This window comes from Giraffa tippelskirchi, chromosome 1 (genome assembly GCF_054371585.1).
Source record: "Giraffa tippelskirchi isolate mGirTip1 chromosome 1, T2T-mGirTip1v1.2.pri, whole genome shotgun sequence".
In the NCBI taxonomy this organism is placed as follows: domain Eukaryota; kingdom Metazoa; phylum Chordata; class Mammalia; order Artiodactyla; family Giraffidae; genus Giraffa; species Giraffa tippelskirchi.
The window spans coordinates 160,721,292-160,741,383 of NC_137275.1; the positions used below are offsets into that span (position 1 = coordinate 160,721,292).

Sequence of the window (20,092 nt, forward strand, 5' to 3'; positions counted from 1 at the left end):
TGAGACCGTCCAGCTCTTTACTCACCGCAGTTCGTCTCGTCACTGCCGTCAGTGCAGTCCTCATCCCCATCACATTTCCACAGCAGTGTGATGCAGCGGCCGTTTGTGCACTGGAACTGGGAGGCTTCACATTTGGCTTTTCTTCCTAAAAGCAGGAGGGAACACTTAGCTAAGCCGGGACACCCAGATGGTAAGTCAGAGATGCTAGTTACCTGAAACCCATGGATAGGTGTCCTCTCAGAGGGACAGGCGCAGCCTCAGAGGCTGTGACACTGTAGGGGGTGGAGCTGCATGGGCTTTGGGGCAGTGGCTGACAGTAATGAGTTCTTAGCTGAGCACACACTATCTACATAAAGCTAGATCTCCTAGTCTCTCTTGCAGGAGGCATAGCCATGGGATGTTCTGGCTGATGGATGTAAGCAGAAATGTCATATACAATTTCTGGGAAATATCCTCAAAGGAACAGGGGATCCAGTTTCCTCAATTTTGTTCCTTTCTGGTTCCTGAAAACTAGGCATGGAGGCTGGAATAGTGATCTTGGGTCAATGAAGCCAGACCAAGATATAAGGAACGTAGACTGCCTACAAACTGCAGGTGGTGGGGCAGGGGTTCACTTGTGGACTCATTTCTCTCATTTGTTTAAGTAATTTTTTGTCACTATAATCATGCAGCCAAATCCTAATCCTTTAATGCCATTTCTTGCCCACATTCTATATTGTTACTCATCAATGATGTTTCTATTATGAGCAAAGTAAAGGAGATTTAGAAGAGGTGGCAAGGATAGAGGTGAGGTTAATACAAGGGTCCTTGTCTTAGAATTTGAGTCTAATTGGAAAAAGATGTGTTTACAAAATGACTCCAAGACAAGATAAAAAGCATGAAGAAGATATAATTAAGAGGTGAAAGGAGATTACTTTTTTAAATCTAATTTTTATATTAGAGTTGATTTACACTGTGTTTCAGGTGTACAGCAAAGTGATTCAGTTATACATATATCCATTCTTGTTCAGATTCTTTTCCCACATAAGTTATTACAGAATATTGAGTAGCGTTCCCTATGCTATACATTAGGTCTATGTTGATTATCTACTTTATAGAGAGTAGTATATACATATTAATCCCATATTCCTAATTTATCCCTCCGCCATTTCCCCTGTGGTAACCATAAGTTTGTTTTTAAAGTCTGTGAGTCAATTCTGTAAACAAGTCCATTTGTATCAGTTTTTTAGATTCCATATATAAGTGATATCATATGATATTTGTTTTGTCTGACTTACTTCACTTAGTATGATAATCTTAAGTTCTATTGGTGTTGCTGCAAATGGCATGACTTCATTTCTTTTTAATAGCTGAGTAATATTCCATTATATTGGGTTGGCCAAAAAGTTCATTTTGGTTTTTAAAATGAACTTTTTGGCCAACCCAATATACACATATCACATCTTCTTTATCCATTCCTCTGTCCATGGACATTTAGATTGCTTCCATGTCTTGGCTATTGTAAACAGCACTGCAATGAACATAGGGGTGGATGCAGTTTTTTGAATTATGATTTTCTGCATATATATGCCCAAGAGTGGGATTGCAGGATCATATGGTAGTTCTATTTTTAGTTTTTTAAGGTACCTCCATACTGTTTTCCATAGTGGCTGTACCAACTTACATTCCCACCAACAGTGTAGGAGGGTTCCCTTTTCTGCACACCTAAATAAAGGGAAGTCATTTTTATCTTAGTGATGTGAGAACAGCAAAACAGGGTGAAGCCACACACCTGGATTCTATTTCTCTGAGCCTCAGCTTTCCTGTGCTCAATGGACGAATATAAGTCACATAATGGCAAGAATGAACACTTGGAAGCAGGGCACTTAGTTCTTTGCCGGGCATGGGGCAGCTAACACTCAGGTGTTTCCTATCATTAGCAGGTGTGTCCTCCTGGAGGATGTAATTTCTTTGAGATAAAAGGCAAAGATCTGGTTGCTAAATGCTGATATACTGCAACTATTCGAGAAAACCAGTGGAGGCATACAGTTCATGTAGAATCCTTAGGGAGGCCTTCCAAGCAGAAAGCCTTGAGCCTTCCTGCACCTTTCAGCATCTGCAGCTGTGGCATGCAGGAATGAAAACGGATGCTATAGTGACAAGCACAGACTGGGACTCTTATATTATGTACACAATGCTCTAGTTGGCCTCCCTACTATCAGCTACTCCCTACTGTCTGGGAACATTCTAGGCTTTGTGGCCAGTTCCCAGGAAGATTAAAAAGTTGGTCCTAGTTTACCGTATAGGTGTGTGATTACTTAGGTACTAAATGTGCTCGTTTCAAAACTATATGTATCATTCTGCCCTCAAGAGTCTAGTTAAGCTAGGACCCAGATGCAAAGGGGTGTGACTCAGTGGCACTTCCTACCTATATTTCATTTTTCACTTTTTAAAACATTTTAATATTTTGGCCCCACCACATGGCTTGCAGGATCTTAATTTCCTGACCAAGGACTGAATCCAGACCCCAACAGTAAAAGCACTAAGTCCTAACCATTGCACCACTAGGGAATTCTGTCCAGCCCCAGTTTTTTGGGTTTTTTAAAATTTACAATCTTAACCATTTTTTATTATTTATTCCTTTGGATGTTCCCCGACCAGGAACTGAAGCCAAATGCTGAGGGGTACCTGAACCAGGGCCCACTGCCTACAGTGCTTTATTTGTACTACCTCTGAAAGTTGTGGGAGTGGTAAGAATCTACTTTGAGTACTTTATTTGAAAAGTTAAAAAAAAAAAGAAGAACAATTTATAGTCAGAGAACAGAAATATACACATATGACAGAAAAGTCAGGTTGCACTTAGAATACCTTTTCAAAAGGTTTCGTTACCAAAAGCTGTTTGGTCAAAATGAGAGGCAAAAAACATGGAAAAGATAACCATATAATCTGACTTGGACAGGACTTTAAAGTAGGCATGAGATGATGGTTGGTTTTCAACTTTGGCATTAGGTACCTGGGAGGTCTCTTTAAAAATGAGTCTTGAAGCTACAGATTTTATAGACACTCAAGCTCTGAGATTAAAGATGGGCACACAATAGTCTAAGGCTGGTGTTTAGTCCACTGTCACCTTAAGGAAGCTCTCTGAATGTAACTGTAACATACAAGTAATCAACAGTAACAAATCCTGGTCTAAAACCCCAGCAATGCTGCCTCAACAGTGGCTGTTGAGTGGATTCAGGACGGACACAGGCATTTTCTTAGTGTTTATTCCAGTATCTTTAGACAAAAAAGGAGTTTAATTTCTACCTTTTCTTATCTCAGATGTTCCCACTTCACCCAACCTTCTGCCCAATGGTCATAAAGCTATGTTTTACCATCGCACACATGGCTCTCCATCAAGAACGGTAAATAATGGGGTTGGAGTGGAGTATGCTACTAACCAGCCATCCCTGCTTGTTTAAAAGAGGAGCAGGGTTGGGGTGGGGCTGGGTAAAGCTAGCTGACTTTATAAAGGGTCCTTTCTTTAAAGAGAGGAGAAGAAAGCTGCTAAGCTCCATGGCCATGCCTCAGTTTCTTGTTTCCTAAGCACTTTGTTTTGGAAGATTGCTCCTGGGCAGACAGGGTTCCCCGTGTTAGTGTTAGTCGCTCAGTGTCTAACACTTCGTGACCCCATGGACTGTAGCCCACCAGGCGCCTCCGTCCATGGGATTTTCCAGGCAAGAATCCTGGAGTGGGTTGCCATTTCCTTCTCCAGGAGATCTTCCCAATCCAGAGATCGAACCCAGGTATCCTGCATTGCAGGCAGATTCTTTACTGTTTGAGCCACAGAGCTCCCTAGTTCTGTTTAATTCCCTGGGTTGTGCAGGGTGGGGGCAGTGTAGGGGGACAGCTCAGCCACCTGGTTGCAGCACAGTGGGTTTTCTGTCCAGGTTTCAAGAAGATTCTCCTTTTACACCTGTGGTGCCTACCTGGGAATGCTGCCGTGCAGAGCTCCAGGAGAACTGGAAGCACCAAATGAGTTAAGAAGCTTTTGGTTTGCAAAGCTTTGGGGGATTACAGGATTGTGGCCTTGTAGTCTATTTCCAGCCATGACAGTTAAGTCTCCAGTTCAGTATTATACTTTCATAAAGGGAACAGGGTGAGCTCAAAATCGTCGACACCCAAGGTCCTTTTAATGCTTAGGCTAAGCTAAAGCCAATGATGCCTCAAAAAAATAAGTTATAAGTAGAAGCGCTAGGCCTTCTTTTTTTCAGGGTCTATTTGCTCAGAAAGGTGAAAAGTCAGAGTAAATGGGATTTTTAGTGGGTTCCTCAAAGTCATGGGGTTCACAAGAATGCTTTTGCAGCACTGAGGTGGTTGAAGTCAGGGGAAAGGCTATGACAGCAGGGAACCTGGGTGTTCTGTCTCTGTTTGCAACCAGTATTTCTTTTCAACATTGAAATTTTGTGTAAGAATTTGGAAAGGGTCCTACAGCTTTAACAAATCAAACAGTCAGACTAGATCTGGGTTTCCTTTCAGCTCTAATACTTAGGATGAATACCCCTGCCTCTTTGGGCTAGGGGGTTGGAAGTCACTTGGACCTAGTCATCTACATGGCTGTTTACATTTGTAATGACTAAATGCCCAGAAACGCTGAAGATTCCCTTGCTTATTGTCACACGGTTGATACCAGACTTGACAAACGGGATCCTTGCTTATTACCTAAATAGGAAACATTGTTACCCAGATATGCTGGCATTTAACTGGCTCCAAGAAACTGAGGGGTTTTCATGCATTTAACAGGCAGCCTGCTGTTGTTGTCTAATTGTCCCTGCAAGGGTTAATATGGAAGAATAGTATGTAAGCTTTGGGAAAAAAACTGTATAGGTCTTACAGTAAATGCCAAGCCTTCCAAATGGGCCAGAGTTCTCTGTAGGGCTCTGAGTGGCACCTTTGCAGGAACAGTCCAAAAGAAATGCCCACAATAAAGAGATGTTTCTGTGTCAGGCTCAGACATGAACTTCACTCTGTAGAGAGGGGCTGTGGCTGCCGCACTGCTGGAACTAGCAAGGCCACATGTTCCCATCTCTCACAGGCCTCCCATTGCTGAGCACATGGGTGTTATCATCTCCTGGGATTTCTTCAGTCCATTTGTTTTGGCACTTCTGGGGCCACCAAGGGCATTTATTTTTAGTTGAGCTCACTTCTACCACTTGCCACTTGAACGCCAATCTTTCTATTCTTAGGCTAAAACTCGTTTTAGGACAAGTAGCTTTCCAAGTCAGCAAAGAAGTTTTCCTCCAAGGGAAGAGAGTTAATAAGAGGAACTGAGGAAGAGAGTCTGAGCTGTGTTCTGGCCTTTAAGTCAGTCTCTGAGAATCAGGAGGGGTCAACTAAAAACTGTGAAGTAATTAGGTTAATCCTTCTGATTCACTCAGTCCTACAGTTCAATTGTCAGTTCCCCTATTTACAGTGGATTGAGATGATCTTGAGAATCATGGATAAATAACTTAATTTTTTTTTTTCTTACTGTTAGCCAAACACTACTCTAAGACCTCACTCTTTTAGTTGATTTAGCTCTCCAATACTACACTGTCAAAACTACCATTCCCCTTTTACACATCAGGGAAGCTGTTTGGAAAAGGGAAGGACAGTACTTGCCAAGATCACCTTGGGCAGAACTAGAATTTGAACCTGGGTAGTCTGGCTCCAGACACCATGTGACTGAGCATGCATACCAATGAGCGCACCTGACTCGGGACCACTTCCTTCCAGAATATTCTGCTGACTTGTGATCTGGGTAGTAGCGTCAGTTTAAATTAATCCAGAATGAAGTAGTATCACTTGTCAGGCTGACCCTATCCTAACACAGCCTTATAGTCAAGACAGAGCCCTTGCTTCCTTCCCCATTTTGATTTAAAAAAGAAAAAATGCTGCCTCAGTATCTCCTGCAGATTCTTCCCTAGAAGGACCACAGTGCTTGGATTTCTGGTCTAGAATGAGCAAAGGCCCTCCTGATACATTTGGGAAGTTATTCATTTTGTGGGTGGGAAAAGTCAGTGTTTCTCAAGGTCAAGTTGGTATCAGAAGCCCGCAAAGGACTTGTTAAAACACCATGTGCCCCCACACCAGGGATTCTGGTTTAGGAGGTCTAGTGTGGGGCCTGAGTTTGCATTTCTGTTGAGTTCCCAGAGGATGTTGACTCTGCTGGTTCCTGACCACACTTTGAAACCACTGCAGGAAGCTAAGATTCTACCCACGAGCCAGTGACTGCTCATGAGCCCTTATAAACATCACTAGGTGGACATAGGTGACAACAGTCAATCTAGCAACAGACATTATGATGACATCCCTGACATAAAGCCTTTATGCTATTAGGTAAAATCTACCTAGATACCATGAAGGCACGCACAGTGAAGAGGTTCTTCTAAAAATCCGTCTTCCTTTCCCCCTGTTCCCCATCTTTGATTGACCCACTGCTTACTCTAAATCAGTAGTTCAATAAGGAGCCCAGATTCTTCTCCCCTGGCGTTTTGCCATCAAGCCCTGGGTGTGTCCAAGCTCTCACCTAATCTAAATTGGTCTCCTGTTCCTCTGCCTCCAGGCTGCCATGTTCTCTCTTCACATCAAAATGGTGAATCAGGCAGCTGAGGAAGGCCCGGAATGCCAGGGATGGGATCACTGGCAGGCTTCTCACTGGCTCTAGGATTGAGTCTGGTTCCCTACACATTTTCCCCAGCTTTTCCATCTTGCTTACCACCCCACTCAAATGTCATCCTTGAACGATATCTTCAAGACCTTTCTTGACCAACTTGGGGGTGGTTTGGCTGTTTTCTCATCATCTCCTGTGCCTGTCACATAGCTCTCTCATACTGGGATGTACTCACCTACCTGTTTCCATCTCTACAGGTGGAGATCCCTCAAGGCAGGGCCTGCAAGATGTCTTTGTATCTTGGGACCTGGTGCCTGACATCGAAAGATTCTTTAGGCACTAGTCAGTATTCCCTGATGCATCTGCTGATTTATTAGTTCACTAATGAAACTGGTCTGAACTAGTTGAGATGATCTTGAGAATCATGGATAAATAACTTAATTTTTTTAATAACTTCCATATTAACCCTAAAACTCATCAGACTTTTCCCCCCACAGCATTCTTTCCAGGTTTTCTGAGCTTGAAACCAAGTGTGAGCAGTTGTTTTACTAGCTAGAATACTCTGAAAGACTCTTAGGTTTCAAAGGCCACAGTTCCCTATGCCTACAAGAATACTTCCACCTCATCTTCACGATACTTTATCATGCAGTGTCAGCAGAATGAATGTGTCAGTGTAGGTACACCAGCCTCATTTCCACGTGAGCAGAGAAGTTCCAACACGGCATGCAGGGAAAGTTAGCAGCGGTGCACTGTTAGAAATTTCAGGGATTTTTATCTCTGACAGATTTTAGCATTCTTTGGTAATGCTGGCAGGCCTACATTGTTGTTGGGAGTCCTGTCACCTTTGCAGGATCATCTGTAGAGATGGAATGAGAGTCTAAGTTTTTGGTAGTTTCTGAGAAACTTCATAAGCTGTGACCCACGTGACGTGTGGGACCTCCAGCAGTTCTCAGCCGTTACCTGCCTCTTTTACGATTAAGTCTTAACCACTGGGTCTGCTTGTTCCCATCCAGAGCTTCTATCCAGGCTGTCTTTGGATCACAGATTTCGTGGTCTGACTTCCCCACTAGACTAACAAAAGAGGAGCCCAACTCCCTGGTCATTGTGTCCCCTATGTCTGGTGCTATATAGCATATGGTGGGCATTCAGTAAATGGAGGTCACGTGGTTTTGAGCAGATGGACAAAGAAGGCTGGCATCAATCTACCCCCTACTTAGTGAATCTACAGATCAGTTAATAACTCAGACCTTGGGAAGGTGTCCTAAGAAAACTTAAGATGAGAGGCGGTCTATAAAACAGAAACCTTATTTACTCATGGTATCTGGGGGAAGAATTATAACATGAAATATTTAATTTCCAAATGTCTATCACCAAGGTTTTTATCATCTCCCTTGCTTGGCAAATTGCAGGCCCCACCGGATGGATACCCTACCCTACTCCCTACCACAGTCACCACATCGAAATATATAAAGGCGACCAGGCAGTAACGCCAACTCAGATGACCCAAGTGGGTGGCAAAGTCAACCACTCTAGCCAGTGGTCCTGTCTTACAGTTCTGCCCCCAAAGTTATCTCTTTAAATACAGGGCCATGAATACCCTTTGCCTGCTCCACCCACCCATGTAGCATTTTTAAAGTACAAAGTGGGCAAACGCTCTCTAAGCAAAGCGTAAGCCTTTTCTAGCCACATCTTTGTATTTACTCTCACAGCATCCAGCAGGCAGTCTCTTATTAATTTAGAGTCCACAAATAGCTAACAGGCCCAAACTTTTTCAGGAAACTTCACATGAAGAGGAAAGTGTGCTAACTTTATGGTATCACCTGCTATCTCATTTAGTCCCTGCAGTGCATCTAGTCTATCTAAGCATCATGAGGTATCTAACGGTATCTAATACCATCACTGAAAGTGAAAGTGAAGTCGCTTATTCGTGTCTGACTCTTTGCGACCCCATGTCCATGGGATTCTCCAGGCAAGAATACTGGAGTGGGTTGCCATTTCCTTCTCCAGAGGATCTTCCTGACACAGGGATCGAACCCAGGTCTCTCGCACTGTAGGCAGACTCTTTACTGTCTGAGCCACCAGGGGCTCAATACCATCCTTAAGTGGTATTAATGATGTTTAGAATTTCTCCTGCAAACCAATAGAAGAACTTAGCAAAGAGATACCAATTTAGACTGAAATAATGCACAGAGTGAAACTGAGATAATTTTCAGTTACAAACCCAGATTTTCCCAGAACTAAGGCATTCTCTGCCTTTTGTTGTTTGTTTGGTGACTAAGTCATGTCTGACTCTTTGCAACCCCATAGACTGTCGCCTGCCAGGCTCCTCTGTCCATGGGATTTCCCAGACAAGAATACTGGAGTGGGTTGCTGTTTCCTTCTCCAGGGGTTCTCTGCCTTTAAGTCCCATGAAAAGCTATCAATTTTCAGATTTCCTAGCCAGACAACTCTTTAGATGGGCCACACAACTGCCCTGGACCACTTACTTCTGCTTACTTCCATCACCTCTGCCCAACATATTCTTGGACTCTTTGTCATGAAAGCAGTCTCTGTGCTGTGACATAAGCACAGACAGGAACAAACTAAGCAATTCAGAGTCTAACCACCTGGACAGCAGCTGTATTAGCCCATGCTGAGAAATGCTTCTAAGGCAGGAAGTTTGATCATAAGCTTATGGTCCTTATCATAGTCCTTTAAGGGATTTAATTTTGCACAGACTAGTATGTGAAGGTGGTTTTCCAAAGAAAGGTCAGTATCAAAATTAAATTTAATTATGACTTGAAATTGTACAGGTGACTGCCTAAATTTGATCATTATTCCCTCTACTGAGAGGGATGACTTTATTCACATTCTGTAAGCACTAGAAAATGGTCTAAATAGTTAATCTCCATTATTTCTAGGTTGTGCTCCACATCTTCTGGTGTCTAGATCAAAACCTGAAGCCATACTGCCGGAGGGCTATGTGTTCCCTTCATCTTATGGCCGTGTTCTGCTCTAAGAGTTCTTGCTCTTGATCAGTTTGACACTCCTCCTGGAACAGAAGGGGCTTGTGACTATTTTTCACCTATTCTAGAATTGTGACAAAATTACTCAAGTGAAATGGAGTTTATGGTTATCCGAATTTTAAAAAGGCAGAAGCACTTCTTTTGAGCATGTAGGTGGCTATAATTAAAATATGCAGTATGGTTATACTGATGTCCTGATATTTGGCAGCTCTACTGAACTTGGCCTTTTATATAACATGCTTTAGGAACCTAGGGACTCAAACAGTTTGAGCAGAGAATCAAAATGACTCAGGGCAGGTAGGCAGGTACATAGCTAAATGTCACATTCAGTGGGCAGTGGGGCGATCTGGGGGACAGTGCTGCTCCAGACCGCCGGTGGCTGTCACTGCCAAGGAAAGCTTGACCGGTGACACTCCTTGAAAGAGTCCCTGCTCACGTGCTTACTCCGATCTAGATGAGGACTGTGGTCATTGTCACATCTTCTCTTGGTGCTATCTGGGTAAGTCAGATTTATTTTTCCCCAGCCCTCTGTTCTCCTATCCCTTCAGGTACTGCCAATTTCACCAACCCACTCCCCACAACAGAAGTTCTGTCTACTCTTTTGTTGGTAGCTAGCCATATCTGAATAGCTCACAAAACCTTGGTTCTCCTAGGCTCTGGCCTTAATGAATATATGGTACTCCAGACCCTAATCTTGATTATCTAAGCTGGAGGAAAATGTCCTACAGCTCCCAGGGTTGGTTGGTTGGTTGGTTTTTTTCCCATATCAGGTATACTCCATTATTTAGCCTAACTTAAATTTTTTTGCCAAGGTCTTTGAGCACACCTGCCCTGTCCTAGAGTATTTTAGACCAGCATCATGAGTATGTTTGGGGCAGATTGTAGAAGACCAGGGTCAAAAAGTCAGCCCACACGCCTTGGGGCTTTGAACTTCAGACAGGAGCCAGTCTGGGTTAGTTCAGGTCAATATCTACCTCAGCCAACCCCAAATTTCCTCCAGTTCAGAAAAGATGTGTCTCCTTTCCTTTGAAGAATTTAAGTTTCGCATGGGCTTCTATTCTCCACTGTTCATGGCTTGTCACGTATTTCATATGTGACCTAGGGGAGCAAAAGGGATGCTCACCTACCTGATACAGGGTGAATATATGGCTTCAACTAACTTACTTTGACAATTTAGGTGAATTCCTAGCATTCTTTAGGATAAAGTTAAACTCCAATGATAAGTTATTATATCTTAAAAGAATATGAACAGAACACACAGCAAAAATGAATTATCTCTCCCACTTTCCTGGAGCACCATCAGTAGATTCTGGTGTATCTTAATCTTTTGGAATGATATGAAAGGTGTAATGCAAGTCATGGCACTACTCTGAGAAATCGTTTAGTAAGTTAGTATTGCTCATCCATTAATGATTAATGTTAGAGTCTGAAAACTTTCATAAGCAGAGCTTTTCCAAGCTCTGTCTGGTTACACATCAGAGGTCATCTTCACTACACATACGCCTTTTTCAAGGAGTCCAGGCAAGGGAAAGAGTTTGAGAAGGCAGTCCATTGGAGCCTGTCCACTTTTCACGTTCCCTTAAAGATAACATTTCTCAAGCTGCTAAATTACCAGTCCGTGGAGTCACGTGACCAACCTAAACGTGATCGGGCTGCCAGCCAATCGCAGAGTGCAGAAAAGCCCGTCCCAGCTTCTCACGCTCGGGACAGTCAGAACCTAAGGGCAGGGGGGCATTTGGAGACTCAACCTCTCCCCCAGCCAACCCCCGCCCCAAGTACTGCTTGAGGGGGTGCTTGACCACACACTTTAAAGTTCGCTCGCACTTTAGGAGGCTCGTGACTGCAGGCTGGCAGGCCTCCCAAGCCACCGGGCGACAGGAGCTAGGGACTCTGGAGTGGATACTAAGGGCGCGGGCCGTTTTCCGTCCCAACTGCCCAGGGCTGGCGAGCCAGCCCCTTGGTGTCAGGTCGAGATAGTTTCGGGAGCCCGCCAGGATTTTCACGGAATCCTCTCAGAAGGGCTTCCTGTCGCCTGCCTGGGAAAGTCGCGCGGCCCCAAGTGGGAGCGTGGTTGAGGACAGGGCTCCAGGCCCAGTGCGGTAGACCCTGGGGACCCGACAGCAGTGCCCCCACCCCCTGCAAACCACAGTCGTAAACCAGCTCTCCCAGCTCCCGCTCTACTCCCTCTGATCTATTGTTTAGAATGAGGACTAATTACAGTCGCCAGATTAGGACTCGATTCCTCTCGAGGAACTCTCACCGGGAACGAGGCTCAGCAAACTAACCTGATTAAGTCTCCGTTCCACTCCCCTCCCCCGTTCAGCTCTCCTGGAGACCCGAGAGGTTGACGATCGCGGCCCGGAGTGGAAAGGGGAAGAGGGGAGAAACATCTAGAGGGGAGACCTATTTCAACCCCCACTCGTCGTCTAACGCTCACTCCAGAGGCGGCCCGGTGCCCAGGGAGTCGCAGTCCGGGTGCGCAAGCTGTGCACTTCTCGCCGCTCGCCGGAGACTCTTGGCAGCAGCCCACCGAACGTACAGCCCCCTCACCGGCCGCTGGGGACTCCCGCGCGGGTCGGCACACGGCGCCCCGCGTCCCCAGAGGCGTCCTCCCTTATCCTCCGCCCACTCCCAACCTCCCTGGAAGTCGGAGGAGCGTGCCCGGGGCTGCAGCACACGTCTCGGCCCTCCCGGCCCTCTGCCTCCTTCCTAACACTCCGCCTGGCAGAGGAGATACAACCATTGTTCAATGGCTTAGAAGCCCACATCACCCATCCCCGGCCCAGCGGAGTGAAAAACGAGACAGAGCAGAGGCTTGAGCAGAAGGAGCGGAAGGGAATGAAGACTAGTTCGGGAAAGGCGTTAAGACACCCCAAACCTCACTGTCCCCCACCCCCCCAGCCCGGCACCAAAGAGCCGCGGTGCTGACAGCTCAGAGGCGCCACCACGGTAGGGAGGGAGAGAAGGCGACGAGAGCAGAGAGGCGCCTCCTAGGAGAGGGGTGGGGGGAGGTGGGCAAAAAGAGCCCCGCGCCTCGGGGCCCCCTGGCGCCCCGGCTGGGTCCCGGCAGCCCGCTGAGGGGCGCGTCCTCACTCACCGGCTCCGGTGGCGCCGCTCTCCCGGGGCGCCCAGCACAGCGCGAGCAGCAGCCAGAGCGCCCAGCGCGCGGACGTGCCCATGGTGCCCGCCTGGATGGTGCCGCCGCCGCCGCCGCCGCTCGCTCCGCACAACAAGTTACCAGCCCTTCGGAAAGGAGGAAGGAGGTGGGGGCGGGGAGGGAGGAGGGGAAAGGGGAGGAGGGGAAGGAGTTCGAAAGGGGGGGAAAGGGAGCAGGGAAGAAGAGGGCACCCCCTCCCCTACAACTTGCACGATCTCCGCCCCCCCCTCACCAGCCAACCCACCCGCCTACCCACCTCCCCGGGCTGCAGCGGCAGTGCGAGCCGAGCCCGCGGGCAGAAAATAATGCAGGCGCTGCAGAGGAGCGGAGGGAAGAGGAGGGGAGAAAGGGAGAGGGGGTGGGGAGCCGAGAGCAGAGAAGACTGAAGAGAGCGGAGCCGGCCGCGGAGAACCCACACTGGCGGCGGCTGGAGCGCGGGGTGAGGAACGAGGAGGGGGCAGGAGGGGGAGTGGTCAGCGGGGGGGGGGGAGCGGGCGCGGCGGCTTCAGCCCTCCTCCCCCTCGACGCGCTCCTCTTATAACCTCCCGGCCCGCAGGTGCCTGCGCCGGGGGGGTGTGTGAGTTTGCGTGCGGGTGTGAGCGTAAGTGGCCGTGGCCGTGGCCGCCGCCGCTGCCAGCCGGACTGCTCCCGGGGCCCGGCTGCTCCGCGCGTCCGCCGGGAGCTCACGGGGGCCCGGGGCGGCCGCTGGTTGGCTCGCGCGCCGCCCTCGCCTCCAATCCCCTGTGCCTGCCCTAATTTCCTGATCCATGGAACCTGCCGCCGCAGCAGCTGTGCGCTCCCTACAGTCGTTACTGTACCTTCCCGGCAGCCGCCAACAGTAAATGCAGCAGCAGCAGTTAGCACTGATGCAACTACTGAGGCTGTTGCCACCACCTTCCCACTAACGGGGCTTACAGCCCAGGGAGGGGGACTTGCAGCTTCCAGGGGCAACAAGCATCTTTCTATACCACCCTCTCCTGCGCCCCAAAGAGAGGCTGGTACTAGGAGGCTGGTAGGTAGCTTCTTCCTTGGGTCTCCTCTCCATTTCAAAGTGATGAAGAGGAGTGGATCTAAACGTTTGGGGTACTCTGATGTGGGGTTGGGGCTGCCTGTCTCAGTTGAACGCTGAGATGCCATTTTTGCTTGAAAAAAAATTCAATGTGTCTTTAAGTGGGAGCGTGTGTGTAAGGAGAGTGCTTGTGGTTGTGGTTTGTCCTCTGTAATAGACTGGGACTAAAATAACCCAGCCTGGGATGAGGAGGAGAGCTGCAGGCTAGTGCAGCTCTCCATTCTCTCATCAACGATTATAGTTAATTGCTAATTGCACAAATGATAGTTGGAGGGCCTGTAATTAAAAGCTTAACCTTTTCTTGTTTGGGGGAGGGGAAATGCGTAGGTTTATTCTTCTTGATATAGTTTGCAACATTCAATTACAAGGCTTACCGAAAGAAAAAAGGAAGCAAAGGCAAGACTTCTGTAAAGGATTGAATCCTGTTTTGTGTCTGGCAATACTGAGCTTGTAATTTGCTTTTTGTGTACTTTGGTTTTCTTGCTCAATTTCCCTTGCTTGTCCCTATCTAACCAGACTGGGAGGACACACAGAGCTATTTCACCTTCTTAAATAAAGGGTATATATACGTATATATGTGTGTGTGTGTGTATGTGTGTGCATACATGCATACATATATATATTAAAATTTATTTTTGGCTGTGCTGGGTCTTCTTTGCTGCACAGTGGTGTTTTCTCTAGCTGTGGTTGTGGGCTTCTCATTGCGGTACCTTCTGTTGTGGAGCACGGCTCTAGGGCACACAGGTGTCAGTAGTTGTGGCACACTGGTTTAGTTGTGTCCCCCCGCCGTCCATGTGGAATCTTCCCAGACCAGGGATTCAACTGGTGTCTCCTGCATTGGCAGGCGGATTCTTTACCTCTGGACCACCAGGGAAGCCCTGAGTTTATATATATTTTCTAAAGTTTTGATCTCCAGTGACTCAAACTCTGCCCATTTCAATAGGACTAGCTCTGACAATTCTGCTGATGATATGAGAAGTAGAGGGGTCCTGCCTAGCTGCATTCCTCTTGTCTTGGTGCTCCAGGGCATTTGTCAAGGCTAACCATCTGATGGGATGTTTATTAGAAACTTACTGTATCCAGGGGATAGGGAGGAAAATTCCATGTCAGGGTACACTTTGCTGGGACCAGAGTATACCCAGACTGTGACTGGTCAACATGAAGGGGCTTAACTCTATGTATTGGGAGAGACTCTCACTACAGTCCATTTTGAACTCTATTTTGCTCACCCTTGGTTATACATTTGATACAAACTGCAGCAGCCACACTTGTGTTGCCTGTGAAATTGACCTGAACTCTGCTTTATGCCATTAGTAGTAAAGATGCCTGCAAGGCATTAAGGGATGATGGTAAAAGAGGTGTGTGGCAATTTCCATAATCTCAGTTCTGAAAGACCATGTGATAGTGAGCTATGTCACTGACAGGAGAGAAAAGGTGGTAGAGGGGATGCGTGGAAGAAATATGAAAAGGTACAACATAAATACAGTTAGGTGGCTTTTAATATTAATACTCAGAGCTAAATATATATACTATAAGATGAACACTGATATGGTATAATGCGATTTACCTTTGGCAAACACATTGTACTTTCTATATCTCCAAAGGATAGAAACAAACTGTTCATGAACTTAGCTGCGGCTCTACGTACAATCTTGCAGCTCTCTTGTTGAATCCAAAGGAAGCATAACTTTCACTGGCTGTGTCACTTGGGCAAATCTCAGTACCTCGCTGTGCCTGCCTTCTGACCTACAAACGGAAACCAAAACCAGCTCACATAAAGTCAGAGTGCTCTGTGGCCTCAAGGGCCAGCTCTCTGCAAAGTGCTGATTATTGGAAGGATAGGTTGTAAGGAAGAGTAATTTGATGAACATAGAAAGTAACCGAATAACCAGAGATGAATTTATAATGAGTGGAGACAGGTGTAGTTGAGTTAGATAGGCTCAGGGAGGTTGATGCTGCTGGATTCAGAACCTTCCGGTAAATGCACAGGCAACCCCATTCCCACAATCCACCACATTCATTCATTTGTTGAAGCAACAAATGTTGAAGCAACACACACTGAGCATCCCTGGGTAGCAGGTTGTGCTAGGCAGTGGGTATGCAGAGATGTTTCTTGGGTGAAGCTCAGGATCTGGTGGGGAGGCAAAGAAACTGCCATGATTGTAACACCCTATGCATAGCACATGCTTAGGCTTCAAGGTGTTGTAAGGTTAAAAGGAAAGAGTAGCTAATATGACTGGTGTAGAAGGGAATCAGAAAAGGCTTTCCAGAGCACTTGTCTGTGAGCTGAAATCATATGTTTACCAAACAATTCCAGTTCTCTTTACTGCTGGTCACATGATAGGATTGCACTTTCTGGCTCCCATCGAGTTAGGTAGGGCTGAAAGACCAATTTTGGCCAGTTATTTGTGAGAAGAAGTTCTAAGGTGCCACTTCTGGCCTGGAGCATTTAATGGGACTTGGATGAGACCTTCTCTTTTGATCTGCATGCTGACTAGACGTGCTCAAGAAGTGGCTGCCCCATGAGCTTGGTCTCTGAATAACTAGATTGAGTAATTCTCTGCTGTCTGCACGTCTCTGGCCATGGTCATATAGAGTAGAGGTCAGCAAATGGCCAGTGACCTGTTTTTGGATGGCCTTTGAATAAGAATGGTTTTTACATTTTAAAAAAGAGTTATACAAAAAAATACAGAAAAAGAAAATGCAACAGAGATTGTACGTTGCTCACAAAGTGTTAAATATTTACCATCTGAGTCTTTTGAGAAAAAACTGGCTACCTCCTGACAATGAGTGAGAAGTAAACCTTTGTTGTCTTTATTTAGTGAGCTTTTCTTACCTCAGCATGACCTTTTGTTAGCTTGAGTGATACTCTGGGTGAAGGAAGACCCTGGTGCATCGAGGGAACAAAGGCAAAGAGCATCAAGTGCTGAAGGAAATTCAGGGGCTTCTGAATAGTTCCATGTTGGGGTTCTAGTCGGCTAACAGCGGGAAGTAAGGCTAAGGAAGAAAGGCAGGGACTGGATTATGAAATGTGTATGTAATGCCAACACTTTTTTTTTGCATTAAAAATATCTTTTTATTTTTAAAAATGTATTTGTTTGGGCTGTACCGGGTCTTAGTTTCAGTGTGTGGAATCTTTAGTACGTGGCATGTAGGATCTAGTTCCCTGACCAAGGATTGAACCTGATCCCTACATTGGGAGCACAGAGTCTTAACCACTGGACCACCAGAGTAGTTCCCCCAGAATCTTTTTTTTTTTTCAATTAAAGTGTAGTTGATTTTGGAGAAGGAAATGGCAGCCCAATCCAGTATTCTTGCCTAGGAAATCCCATGGACAGAGGAGTGTGATGGGCTATAGTCCATGGGGTCACAAAGAGTTGGACACAACTTAGTGACTGAGCAGACACATGTAGTTGATTTACAGTGCTGTTTTAGTTTTAGGTGTACAGCAAAGTGATTCAGTTATACATATATGTGAGAATACATGTATATTCTTTTTCAGATTCTTTTCCATTATAAGTTGTTATAAGATATTAGTTACCCTATATGCGAGACAGAATAAGAGACACAGATGCATAGAACAGTCTTATGGACTCTGAGGGAGAAGGTGAGGGTGGGACGTTCTGAGAGAATAGCATTGAAACATGTATATTATCATATGTGAAACAGAACACCACTCCAGCTTCGATGCATGAGACAAATGCTCAGGGCTGGGGCAATGGGATGACCCAGAGGGATGGGATGGGGAGGGAGGTGGGAGGGGGGTTCAGGATGGGGAACACATGTAAACCCATGGCTGATTCATGTCAATGTATGGCAAAAACCACTACAATATTGTAAAGTAATTAGCCCCCAACTAAAATAAATAAATTTATTAAAAAAGATATTAGTTAAATATAGTTCTCTGTGCTATATTGTAGTCCTTGCACATCTATTTTTTTATATAGCAGTGCATATCTATTCATTTCACACTCCTGATTTATTTATGCCCCGCCCAACCCCTTTCATACCAACATTTTTGACTTGACCCTGTAGGCCATGGTGAGGACTTGCGACGGATTTTCTTTTTTCCCCATTTAAAAAAAAATTCTTTAAGTTATACAATTTACTGTGGAGCAGTTATAAAATACAGAGAAAAACTACTTTTAAAATATACTTTCAGTACCCAGAGATACTATTAACATGTCCATTTCTTTTCTTTTAAAAACATTTTTAGTTATATCATCAGGTCACAGGATTGTATTGACATTATTATAATTGGTTCAGTTATGCCTGTTTTTACTTGCCGATTTACTTTTGCAAAACCAAAGACCAGTATTCGTGAGCCCAGTACTGCCTCCAGGAAATAGAATATTGACAGTAACAGACATCTATCCAGGCATGTCCCCATCTCATAAGCCTTCTCCCTGGAGGGAAACCACTATCGTGATAGATTGTGATGAGATTCTGGACATTCAGTGTGTTTTAGAAAGTTCAGTCTGGTGTGAAGTGGTCTGTTGAGTGACTTCTTTGGGAAGCATGGTAAAATAAGACTAGAGGAAGAACAGTTAGAGGCCCTGGTAGTAAGGGAAGACACCGAGAAAAGACAAGAAGCAGCTATTACTTGCAGTCAGAAATACTTGCATAATTCTTTCATGCGATTTTTCTCCCCAGTTCTCTGGATGTAGCTTTTAGAACAGTATTTTCCAGCCATGGTCAATCCATAAGAATCCCTGGCTGCTGCTACTGCTAAGTCGCTTCAGTCGTGTCCGACTCTGTGCCACCCCATAGACGGCAGCCCACCAAGCTCCGCCATCCCTGGGATTCTCCAGGCAAGAATACTGGAGTGGGTTGCCATTTCCTTCTCCAGTGCATGAAAGGGAAAAGTGAAAGTGAAGTCGCTCAGTCGTGTCCGACTCTCAGCGACCCCATGGACTGTAGCCTACCAGGCTCCTCCGTCCATGGGATTTTCCAGGCAAGAGTACTGGAGTGGGGTGCCATTGCCTTCTCCGAAGAATCCCTGGCAATGTGTGTTAAATGTGTAGATTCTCAGGCCCTTCTCTCAGAGACCCCGACTCCATAGATCCAGTGTGGAGCCCAAGAAGCTGTATGTGTCACCTTGCTCCAGGCGACTCTTAGGCTCAGCAATGATTAAGAAACCTCCCTAGAGAGTGTCTTCTTCCATGCAAGTCTTAACTGCCAAGTAGTTGTACCTCTCTCACACCTGTATGTATAGATTTGTCCAATTTTCCCATGGAGAGTGGGTTAGGGCCCACAGGCAATGGGAAGGTCACTGTTGGGTTTTTCTTTTACTTCAAACCCTGGAAACTAATAAATACAGAGTCATCTTCAAGCCCTCTTGCTAGACTGAAGCCCTGATTACTGTGTTTTCTACCTCATAGCCTCACCATAGGAAGTAAGAAGTGAAATGAACTGTCCCTTCTGGAGCATTCGCCATCTAAAGTATTTTGATGGTAACTTTGCAGACCTCCACCTCACCATTTTCTAATTGTGTGGAGGCCAGTGAATTAAATGGGACTTATCCCTCTCTAGGCTTCCAGGTAGGATCTGCTGGTTTTAAACCAGTGGCTTATAAATTTTAGCTTTCGTGAGAGTCACCCAGAGGACTGGTTAAAATACGAATTGCTAGGCTCCATCCCAGAATTTGTGATTCAACCTGTCTGGGGTAGAGCCAGAGCATTAGCCTTTCTAACAAGTTCCCCAGTAATATGTCACTGGTCAGAACCACTACTCTGAATCCATCAGCGTAACTGCCTTCTTCAGCTACTGTTATCAATTCAAAGGCCCCAAGGAGTCAGCCTCTAGCCTTCTGGCCACTCTGATTGGATGCTTCAGCCCTAAGCACATTACTCCAGGCAATCCAGTTATAATGAAGCTCAGGATTCTTGCTCGATTAGAGAGGCACTCTTTTTTTTTTTTTCTTTTTACCAACTTATTTTCTTAAACTTTTTCCCAGCATTGTTATTTCTGTTATTTTTAACTTTTATTTTATATAGCAATATAGTTGATTAACAATGTTGTGTTAGTTTCAGGTATATAGCAAAGTGATTCAGTTATTCATGTACATGTTTCTATTCTTTTTCAAATTCTTTTCCCATTTAGGTTACTACAGAATATTAAGCAGAGTTCCCTGTGTTGTACAGTAGGTTCTTGTTGGTTATCTATTCTAAATATAGCAATGTGTACACGTCAATCCCAAACTCCCAATCTATCCATCCCCTCAGCCTTCCCTCTAGTAACCACAGGTTCAT

The 20,092-nt window shown here is 45.6% G+C and overlaps 1 protein-coding gene and 1 long non-coding RNA gene across 7 annotated transcripts in view; one reads left to right on the forward strand and one right to left on the reverse strand.

Annotated features, from left to right (window-relative positions):
- VLDLR (very low density lipoprotein receptor) overlaps window positions 1–12,839 on the reverse strand; it is a 31,191-nt gene extending 18,352 nt beyond the window's left edge. For all 5 annotated transcript variants that reach the window (XM_081502685.1, XM_081502675.1, XM_081502689.1 and 2 more), the window contains exons 1-2: window positions 12,713–12,839; window positions 26–145 (exon numbers count right to left, since the gene is read on the reverse strand). In XM_081502685.1, coding sequence (XP_081358811.1) covers window positions 26–145; window positions 12,713–12,794 — 202 coding nt within the window. In that variant the 5' untranslated portion in view covers window positions 12,795–12,839. The remainder of the gene's footprint in view (window positions 1–25; window positions 146–12,712) is intronic.
- LOC145510685 (uncharacterized) overlaps window positions 5,479–20,092 on the forward strand; it is a 171,146-nt gene continuing 156,532 nt past the window's right edge. For both annotated transcript variants that reach the window (XR_014057215.1, XR_014057212.1), the window contains exon 1: window positions 5,479–12,878. This is a non-coding gene — a long non-coding RNA (uncharacterized LOC145510685). The remainder of the gene's footprint in view (window positions 12,879–20,092) is intronic.